Here is an 11300-nt window from a genome sequence, read left to right as displayed (position 1 = left end):
AAAAAAAAAAAAGAAAAGAAGAGGAGAAAATTTAGTTATTTGAGAGAAAACATTTGCTAACTAGAGGAAGAAGCTAAAATGTGATCAAATTAGAAAACTCAGAAAGAAAATAAATGGAGACCAAAAAAATCTAAATTTTGAGAGAGCAAAAGAGAGTTTAAGAGTTCTCCCAAAAATGCATTATAAAAGATATTTGAAAAGATGTTGCCTAAAGGCAGAGATTTAGAAAACTCTGGAGTGTTTCTGAATGTATTTGAAGAGAAAACATTTAAAAAGAGAACAAAGAACTATCATATCATATACCTTGAGAAATCACAGTGGAAGGGGAGAAAAAAAAGATGAGAAAAACAAGTTAGAATCATCTCATTTGAATGAACAATAAATTTTTTCTTGACTTTATCATTTTTGGTACTACAAACCATAAGGTATTTTAACAACATGGAAACCAAGGAATCTGGATATGTGTTTGTGTGTGAATGTTTGGCAGAAGTATATGATTAATATACATTTCGTATACTTTAAAAAGGTTCAAATTTAGACTGCAGTATTCATTTAGTCTCAGGGCTGTTGGCCATACCTCAAGTCAGGTCAAATTCCTAAATTTATGTAATATATCTCATCTCATAAGGAATTATGTCAGGTGGCCCATATTTGTATTTAAGGTTGATTCTAAAGAGTGACAGTCAAAGCTATAGTATTAAAAGCAGTAAGATTATACATTAAAGGATACACAGAAATAGGGCAAATAAACTAGACCAACACTGCCCTATAGAAATATAATGTGAACTACATGTGTAATTTTAAATTTCCTAGAAGCCACATTAAAAGATGTGAAAATAAATGAGATTAAATTTTAATACCATCTTTCATCTAACCCAGTATTTCCAAAATGTTATCATTTCAACATGCAATAAATATAAAAATTTGTCAAAAAGATATTTTACATTTTTGTACAAGTGTTCAGAATCTGGTGTGTATTTTATATATATACACATTTCAATTCAGACTAGTCACATTTCAGAAATCCAGTAGTTACATATTGCTAGTGGTTGCTGTGTTGGACAATGATAGCTAGATAATTCAAAAAAAAAAAACCAAACAACAGTTAAGAAATGACTTACCAACTGATCACCTCCCTTCAACCTCTCCCTTCATATGTAGACCAGTCTTTTGAGCAAAACTGACTACTTTTCAATCCCCATTAAGCTCTGGAGATTATGTGGTATATGACCATTCATTGGTATGCTGAGATTTCTATAAGAAGGTACCATTTTCAACATATTTAATATCATGCATTCCGAGCTGTTTCCTTAGTGGCTAGAGTAGGTTAGTGCCCACCCCCCATATAATCTCTAGTGGTATGCTCTTGGGATCAACGGTATTTATTTGGCAGGATTACATACCCATTCTGACCAGGTAGTGAGTAATGCTTTCCATCCTACTCAGAGCTAGAAATCATGACTCAGGCCTCATTGTTTCAATAACTTAATCAAATTGATGGGCAAGAATAATCAAGCAGGACAGGTCTGTATTATTCAAAATAAAGGGTATGTTGGAAAAGAAAAGAAAAACTAACATTTATTGAGCAGGTAATACCCACCAACACTGACTTATTGAATCCTCCCAGCTACCCAATGAGGCAAGCTTGTTATTCCCATTCAACACAAAATGAGCAAGTATATGAAAGAACGGGATTCCAATCAATACCACAGCCTTATTTCCTCCACTGGCTAGCCATCAAAATTACTTGGGAAGCTTTAAAGAGAGAGAGAGAGATTGTAACCATCTTAACTGCGTCAGAATTTCTGAGGCCAGCAATGGGGGTATCTGTTCTGTGATAACTAATGATCCAGTATTACTAATGCCCTGATTCTCGTGGCTCCCAGTAAGAGTTCTAGAGAGTATGTTCACTAAGACTTCCAAGACTTCCTCAGTTCAACCTCTTCATTGTACCCACCAGTCAAATGTGCTAGAATATTGCCTTTACAACTGTGCATACAGGCAACTCTGGTTTGGGGTGAGAATTTTCTTTCCACACACAAACTAAAGTCATAATCCTCAGACCTTCCATTGGTCAAGCAAAGCCCATCAAACTCCCTCACAAAAATGTACGTACGTTGTGTTATGAAAAAAAGGAACATGGTGATAGACATTCTGTTCAGATCCTGCTGGGTGACCTACGGGAAGGAAAAAGGAGCAACATACTGAATATGAACCCTGTGCTGGTCACTGTGATAGTCACTAAACAGGCCACAAGGTGCTCAGAATAGCCTATGAAATAGATGACCATCATCATTTTATAGCTGAGAAAAGCTGTGGATCAGAGAGGCTCACTAACTTATCCGAGACCACACAGCTCTACGCTGGTAGAACTTGATATGAAATGAGATTTTTTTTTTACTCTAAAGCTTTTTCCTCGACACAGGGATGAAGTTAGTGAAACACGATGCAGTCATTCCTCTCATCACTACCTCTTTTATTACCAACATCTTCATTCAGTGATTATATTCTGAGCACAGCCTCTTGCTATGGCTGTGGGCCACTGTGTCATGCTTGATAATACAAAGTAAACCAACTAGATGTGGCCACTGCCTTCATAAAAGGAGGTATCGATATTCGCCCGTCCTTTTAAAAAAAAAGATTTTATTTATTTATTTGACAGAGAGAGAGATAGCGAGAGCAGGAACACAAGCAGGGGGAGTGGGAGAGGGAGAAGCAGGCTCCCCGAGGAGCAGGGAGCCCGACACGGGGCTCGATCCCAAGACCCTGGGATCATGACCTGAGCCAAAAGCAGACACTTAACGACTGAGCCACCCAGGTGCCCCTTCACGTGTCCTAACTCTTTGTTCTCGTTCTTTCTGCAGGTGTATGAACAGGATGATTTGAGTGAGCAGATGGCAAGCTTGGAAGGGCTAATGAAGCAACTTAATGCCATCACAGGCTCGGCCTTTTAACACGTCTTACCCAATTGATGAGGTGTATTTTTCCGGGAACTTTGCAGCATACCAATTACCCATAAGCAGCACACCTGTGTCCAAGAACTCTTAACCAGTGTACAGGTCAACCATCAGGACCACTCAGTTACGGAAGATCCTGAAGCAGTTCAGAGGGAAAAAGCATCCCTTCTTTCATAGGTATCAGGAAATTCACAATGGTTACCATGGGGCCCCTAAACAAAAGCAAAGATCCATCCTCACTGCAATGTCAAGGCTGAAGCTGCTAGCCGAGTCCTGGGTCTTTGCCACTGCAGTGACCACACTGTCCTAACTAAGGCTTGGGTTTTCCTTCATTGAGGCCTGTCATTTCCTTTCTGTGTAGGTCTAGTCTTACAAAATGCAAGTGCATTATCCAAGCCTGTACCATGCCATGGCAAATCAGTGCAAGCTCATTATTTTGTTTTCAACTTCAAAGTACAGAGCACCCATGGAAATTCTCTTGCCACATAGCACCAAAGGACTGGATGTTTTCTTGACAGCACAAAGAGTAAATAAGTAAACAAACAAAAGGCAGTGAATTCTTATGTTTTGTAACTCAGACATTCATCTTGCACAAGTGGTGGTTATTAGCCAGTGGCGGTAAAATTCACCCATTTTAGCAAGTATTTGTAAATCCACCCTTGGTTAATATTTATGTCTGGAGAACAGGGAAGTAAAAATCTGCAACTAGGGGCATCCAGCCAGCAGCAATCCGTTTCCTGAAAGAGGATACAATATGCAGTCTTCTCAGACACACGGTAATTATGTGCTTAAGCTTGTAACAGGACACTTTTCAATTGGGGTGGCTTTTGTGCCATATCACACTGTGATGACATTTCAAAGCTTCACCACAGCCATCTTCCTCAGAAGTCGGGCCAGAAGAGCTCCCCCCCTTCGTCCTGTCCCTCCCTGAGTTCTCCTTGGCAGCCAGCCTTGGGCGAGCTGGCCGGCTCCACACATCGCTTGGCCTCCTGACCAACATCCCTGTCACCCTCTGTGGAAATGGCAGACTCCCTGAGAACAGGCCCTGAGGAAGGGAAGGAAAATGGAAGGCAGTTTCAAGGGTACCTGTTCTTGAGTGATGTCACTTCCTCCAACAGGCTCCTCACTGACTTAGAGGGGGCAGTATTGGTCAGTGGCGACCACCAGGCCCTGTTGTCAAGGGAACCTTCTACACTACGCCTGCCCAGAGTCAGAGAGGAGCAGAGGGCAAGGTGTCACTTGATACTTCTGACACATTATAAATCCAGTGGATACCTTCCAGAGCTGCATCTTCATTGAACTAGAATTTTAAACTTCTAACACCATGTTTATCTACAGCTTGGAACTAGGTGAAATTAAGAACATTTTGTGTGCACCCTTTTAGTTTCTAAATTTTCAGCCGCATTTGGAGTTAATCCCTGTTTATGCAGCTGAATTGCCAAAAGGGAGCTAGTTTGCATATTTGTCAGTTAGGCGACTTGAAAACCCAGTAAGAGAGTTTCAGCTGAATTATTCCTTTCAGCTCTCTTTGATTTCAAGCTTGAGTAGGTCATAATTTTAAAAGAGCATGGAAGGGATAGGATCTTTACAACCTAATAGCTCCTTTTATTAGGTGGGTAATTATATATGAATCCCCGAATAAAATATTTTGAGCAAAATGGCACTGTAACAGAAGTAATAATTCAGATTATTTTTTTACAGTTTTATGTCGGGAAGGAAATCTGATGTCAAAGAGAGGGGTTGTTCAAATGGTTCATTAGAAAGTCCGGTCCATTTGTGAAATTGTTCCTTCAACAAGAGTGCTTATTCAATTTACTAAGATTTTCTTGAAGTTCTTCTGAAAAGCTATGTGACGTTATTCTATGGGGCAGATTACTCTTCTTCAAAATCTGGACACTTGGGTAGACAGCCCTCCACTGACCGGGAACAAGGCATTTCCTAACATAATGTTGAATCTTGCAGAAATAATTCATTACTTCAGAAAATGTTCATTAGGCTAGCTTTACCCTCTCGAGGTCCTAGAATGCCTCCCCTATTTCTAATACTAATAAACAAGTAACATTCTCTGATGGTATTTGTTATCCAAGGAATGTCATCCTGAGTGCTCTGTTTGGAATGGGCTACAAATCTCAAATTTCAGATTGAGTATAGACTGTATCTGGACAATCAAGAGAATAGCATTCTTCACAAAATTCTCAATGATTCTAGTCAAAGTCCCTGACCTTAATAAATAAAAATTTTTAAAACTACATGAAAATATGCATTATTTGTTTTCAGCAAGAGGTACATTTCTGGTGCATGCTCTTGAAGCTTTCTTCATTAAAGAAATACAATGCTTTATTTTAGTAATTGGTATTGCTAGTAAGTCTTGCTTCATGCCTTGAAGATATAGTAGAATCCATTTGAATTCTCTCAAGAGACTCTCCTGTGCTTTTCCCAATGATTTTAATATGCAATGACTTTGCCACAACTTTTGTAAAGCTCTGCTCCCCACTCTGCCAAAGAGTTCACATATGTATATAACTGCCTGCTCAAATTTTCAGGTAACTGTTTAATTTCCCAGTCTTCTGATCTCTTGACAAGAAGCAATCTGTGAAGACTGCAAGATAGCCTCTATTTTGTTCCTTACTCCGAGCCTAGTTCATAACATACAGGGCTCTTTAAGCTCATAAATCTCTCTGACTCCCGCAGGGCGATGCTTGACAGCCAACCAGCAGCTCTGCCACCAGGACTCATTTCTCCCTGAAAAAGAAGAAAATAAAACTTGGCAGGGCATGCTCAGGACTCCCCTGCATTGGGCTGAACTGTCAGGCAAGAGCCTCCTCTTGAAAAAGTCTGGTATTTTTCTTTTGTATTTCATACCGATGAGAAAGCTATTTTTCTTTCCTCTAGAAATTTCTTCATTTGTGACACTCACAAAAATGCAGAGAGCTCAAAATGCATAAGGCAGGAGGATGCTCTAGCCAAAAGTTAAATATTTCTTAGCGATTCATATTCAGAAAAAAAAAAAAGTCATAGCAACCTCTTTGTAGAATATGCTATAACCTTCTAGAATATGTAAACAATGGAATTTCACATTTGGGTATTATAAAATGCACACTCAATTGAACAATCTGGAAAAAAAATGGAGAGAAACAGATCAAGATTTAAGAGGTGAACTTATTAAAGTTTCCCATGAGGGATTAGATATAACATTTTTCTCTTCAAAATATGGGGTGCTTGAAATGACATGTATGTTAGGTCCTCTGCCTCAGTAGGAGCTACAAAAGGAGAGTGGCCCAGCATTAGTGTGTCATTCCCATCAATATTTGGAAACTTTAAAGTTTGGCACTCACAGCTGCTCCAATAAAGAATCTCTAAGTAGAGGTTTTCCTGGAAAACCTTCATAGTCTGTGTTTGAAGATGGTTGCTCATTGTTATCCACCCTTTTGATACATCTGGCTGTTGACTTTGTTTAGAGAAACATCTAAAGTCTTCTCCAAATTTAACAGAGGGTTTCATATGGCAGCTGGACTGTCACTCCAACAACAACAACAAAAAAATGTCACCTCTAAAGAAATCACCTTACCATTTCAGATGAAATTGTATCCCAGACTCAGACTTCTTATGGTTTTAGAATTTCCATCTCTAGTCCATAAGAGAGAGACAAATAGAAAAAATTTCCTAGTTTTAGGTGTGTTTAGAGAAAACAAAATCCTCTGAATTTTCAAATAGATGTGGAATAAGGTTGCTTTCCCTCCCTCAATCAACTAGTTGACTTCATACGATCACAGACCATCCTGAAGGCCAGAGTAGCCTCCCTTGCCTGTTCATAACCATATATACAATACAGAGCCCGTAACATAGCAGAGCTTCAGAAGCAGGCATACACACTCACATCCGCCATCTCTCTCTTTCTAAAATTACTTTCAAAGCAACATTTTACTCATGGTGTCTATTTCTCTAGTGACTTTCAGAAATCACTTAACTATTGCACAGAATAGCTTTCCACGGGGTTCCCCTGTTTTAAATTACATTACTTAGAAAATCGTAGATATTTTGTGCAATATTCCATTCCAATGAAAAATACACATTCCCATGCCTCAGTGTACTTTGCTATCCAAATACCTGCTTCCAAAAGGTAATGATGAAAAGAAATGCCTATTTCCTGGTCAGTGAGGTTAAATAAGAGACAAATACCATGCCCATATCAGCAAATAAATATCACTTCTGGGCTCTGCATTGCCGCCGCTGGGTAACGTTCACTTGGCGACTTCTGGCCGCACTCTCTGAAGGACTTCTTCTCCTGCTCTCAGTAGAGAGCCTTTGTACAGTGTCATCCTATAATTTTTTTGTTGGCTGGACAGCAACAGCAAAACTCTGCAAGATGTCACAGATGCATGGGCCAAGGGATCTCACTGTGTGCTGAAAGTGTTATTTTCAGATGCAAGAAAGGAATGTTGGAGAGGAGGAGAAGGGCTGTTTTTTATTATTGTAGGGTAAACCTGACAATTCTGACCTTGGTGAATTGTCAGCTTGTTTGGGGGATGGGTGGGTGGGTCCGGGGTGTACTTTTTATAAGTAATATTTAATTTATTATTTAGAGTGGCTTCTTTTTGGATAATTTATGATAAAAAGGGAGATCTGGTTGGGAATCTAGATATGGCTATTAAAGCTGCAGTGTTCCATATCTCAGAGGGACCACTTTGGAAATGAATTGTCCATTGCTGAGTATGAGGATGCGTCCAGGCAAAGCCTCCGCTGAAGCTTCATCATTGCCACCTTCTCCCTTTCCAGGGTCATTCAAACAAGATAACACCAAATCTAAAATAGTCTGCTAGCATTTTGCAGATCAATGCTACTCATTCTCTCAAAGGGCTTTGCAATTCAAACTGTTATTGTGCTAGTGGTAGGTTTATTTGGTAGAAATGGGTATACTACAGCTTTAACTAGCCTTAGTGGAAAAAAGAAATTTTTTGTTGCTACAAAACACCTTTAAAAAAAAGAAAAAGGTATTTTGAGCCTACAAAGAGTTTCTTTAAATTGTCAAGACTCTAGCATTGTTAACCAAATTAGAGTAGTGATTGCAATATTTAAGTGTAAATCTTGTTCTATGAGAAAGGATACTTGCTTACAGTTTAAAACGGTGACTGTTTCTACACTCGATCTTGTATACTACCACACGAGGAAAAGGGGTTTTGTAATCACTGTAGAACAGTCTCGTATTCATTTTTTATAGAAATGTTATTCCAATGGTGCATTTTTTGTTTAATAAATAAAGTTTTGATACAAAGTTCTTTCTTCAAGTTATTTTTATTAAATGGCTGACATTAAAGGCACCCAACCCTCATCCCTGCCTGTCTATTCTTACCCTCAGGCTACATACTTTTTTTGACATCTGTGGCAGAGGCCACAGTGCTCTGCTCTATCCCCTTGGATCCTTCTACCATTTTCACGCACATGCACAGTAGGGCTGCAATCCCAACAGGCAATAGCCATGACTTTTTGTTGGGGGGCTGCCCCAGGTTGCCAGAACCCACTTTGCCTGCATGCACAGGAGAGCTGGAAATCCCTGATCACACCTCAGCAATAGCTGCAGAATACTCTGGCCCTTTTGCCCCTGACTGGGACAACTCTGTGGTGTAACCCAACTTACCTCTAGAGTTTCTGTGCAGGACTGAGCCAAAGTGGCTCTGAGGAGAAACAGGGCTCCACAGTATTGCACCCTAGACATGCTACCCTTGCGTGGCTTGCCTCCTTTCTCTTTCCCTCCTCGCCCATTCCCCTAAAGGTCTCTCCTGGGAGCACTTCATAATAAATCACTTTTACACAGATCTTCATGTTGGGGTCTGTTTTGGGGGAATTAACCCAAGACAAGACCCTTCTATTTTTATTTCCATTTGAACAAACCAATACCAATAAATATAACGCTCTCTCCATCCTCCAGATACTTCATTCTTATAGTATCAATAGCAGAACTGGGGATGCATATGCATTGAACGAGATATTGCTATGTGTATTGAAAGGTTAAGTTGGGCATGTTATCTGTTCTCTAAGAGAAAGCCACGTATTAATAAAAGTTTTATTAACTCTTTGGGGCAAGCAAAGAACTATTCACTAAGCTCTTTCTTGAAGACAATGCATCACAGGTGACAAGACATGTGGGGTTTTAAAAGTCACCTAGATCTTCCTGTCTTTCTCAACTCATAATCATTCCATCTAGAGAAAAAAAAAGTGTTGAAGATCGCCAAGACCCTGGAGAAATTGGAACCCTTGTGATGACTAGTGGGCATGTACGCTAATGCAGCTACTGTGGAAAACAGTTTGGTGGTTGCTCAAAAAATTATACATAGATTACCAAGTGATCCAGCAAATCCACTCTCCAAAAAAATCGAAAGCAGGGACTTGAACAGATATTTGGATACCTATGTTCACAGCAGTATTATTCACAATAGCCAAAAGATGAAAGCAACCCAAGGATGCATCAACATATGAATGAATAAATAAAATGTGGTCTATGCATACAGTGGAATATTACACAGCCTTGAAAAGGAGGGACATTCTGACTACAACATGGGTGAAACTTGAAGACGTTATGTTTTGTAAAATAAGCCTGTCAAGAGAGTACAAATAGTGTATAATTCCATTTATATGAGGTAGATAGAGTAGTCAAATCCATAGAGACAGAGTAGAATGGTGGTTGCCATTGGCTAGGAAAATAGGGGAATGGGGAATAATTGCTTAATTGGTATTGAGTTTCAGTTTTGGAGGATGAAAAAGGTTCTGGGGATAGATAGTGATGATGGTTGCACAACATGAATGTACTTAATGTTACTGAACTGTACACTTAAAATGGTTAAAAAGGTAAATTTTATGTTATGTATATTTTAGCACAATTTTTAAAAAATCTCCAAATAAGGATATTCCAGAGCCATCTGCTATAAATGCTGATATTTATTCTTTGACTCCTGAAATATAAATATGTTAACACCAAAATGTTAAAAGAGATTGATCTGCAAGAAATAGAAGCAACATATTTACCACAGTCTATTTTCTCTCACACATTTTACACTACCATATTCAACTGATGTAATCATATCTTACAAAAGAATGTTGTGCTACCATAGAACACTATCACAGATGATTACTTCCATAGAAAACTGGTTATTTGAAGAAAAAATAAAATGGATTACTGGTGTCTGACCTAGAAAAGAGAAGGCTAAGAGATTAATTACTCTCTGCATTGCAAATATTTTTATGGAAGAGATTTTTGGAGTGATCAAAGAATGAAATATTCTCTATCTTAAATACCCTATGATGCTATAGTTAGATAGATAGTAAATTGCATTAATATGTGTGCAGGTGAGTTTAACAGGTCTGAAGGAAGGTGGCATGTCAGAGAGGTCCACTCAGAGCCAAAATCCAGAAAGGTTAACATTGCCTCTCTTTCATGGAAATTTTCTTCAATTTATTAATCACTTGTCTGTTTCACTTATTCTGATGTGTTTTAATGGTGTACCTACAATTCTTAAAAATTCTTCCCAATTTCCATCCTATCATTCCACTTCCTCACTTCTTTCATGCATTACTCTTTTCCTAAACATTATTCACAGCCTCTCAGTTGCATTCACATACTGATTCCATGTTTGTAAAGCTAAATCTGTCTTTTCTTCCTCCATTAATGGTTTTAATTCTGCAATTGCATTTTTAATTTCCTTGTGACTTTTCCTTTTCTTACCCATCTTCTTATTTCCTCACTTTGTCTTTTTTATCCCATCCCATTCTCTCTTGATTGTATTCCAATTCTGTTTCAGAGAGCCGATATTTCTTTGTACACTTGAAAAATGCCAGTTTTCTTTGAAAGAAACTCCTTCTGGTTTTGTAAAAGAATTATCCTATAAGCCCATTATGTCTCATTACTTCAGCTTGTTCTTATCTTTATTTTAGATTTAAGTATTCTTAATCTATTTATTCACTCTGAGGTGAAGGAAAATCCATCCAGGCCAATGTGTGTCAACCGTCTGTGTGTGTGAATGGCTCGTGGCCCCATTTTATGACCCCTTGTGCTCTGTGAGACTTCCTCCTGAGCACAGAGCCAGCCGGTTGTCCACAGGTCCCAGCGAAGCTGTCGCTCTCCCCTGGCTTTCATCTAGGGTCTTCCCTTCCGTCTACCCAACTCTTACAGTGCCAACTGGAGTACATGAAAATGAGCAAAACTCAAGAAGAAACAGATGCCCCATCTCCTCTCTACCTCAACCTCTACCAAGAATGCCGTAGATATGAGAAGTGACCCAAGCTCATTCGTTTCTCTATCCTTTCTGCTGAGTTCTGTTCTGGCAGTTTGCAGTAACAAATGAATGCAGT

General features: G+C 39.0%; 1 protein-coding gene across 1 annotated transcript in view; it reads left to right on the top strand.

Annotated features, from left to right (window-relative positions):
• Positions 1 to 7477, top strand: part of DCC (DCC netrin 1 receptor) — a 1045570-nt gene extending 1038093 nt beyond the window's left edge. The window contains exons 28-29 of the mRNA XM_081802524.1: positions 2136 to 2257; positions 2819 to 7477. Of these exons, the coding sequence (XP_081658650.1) occupies positions 2136 to 2257; positions 2819 to 2954 (258 nt within the window). The 3' untranslated portion in view covers positions 2955 to 7477. The remainder of the gene's footprint in view (positions 1 to 2135; positions 2258 to 2818) is intronic.
• The last annotated feature ends 3823 nt before the right edge of the window (positions 7478 to 11300 follow it).

The sequence above is a fragment of the Leptonychotes weddellii genome, chromosome 13, assembly GCF_054177405.1.
Source record: "Leptonychotes weddellii isolate Sample4059 chromosome 13, ASM5417740v2, whole genome shotgun sequence".
NCBI lineage: Eukaryota > Metazoa > Chordata > Mammalia > Carnivora > Phocidae > Leptonychotes > Leptonychotes weddellii.
Note: the sequence above shows the minus strand (reverse complement) of the source record. Positions and strands in the feature narration are given on the sequence as shown.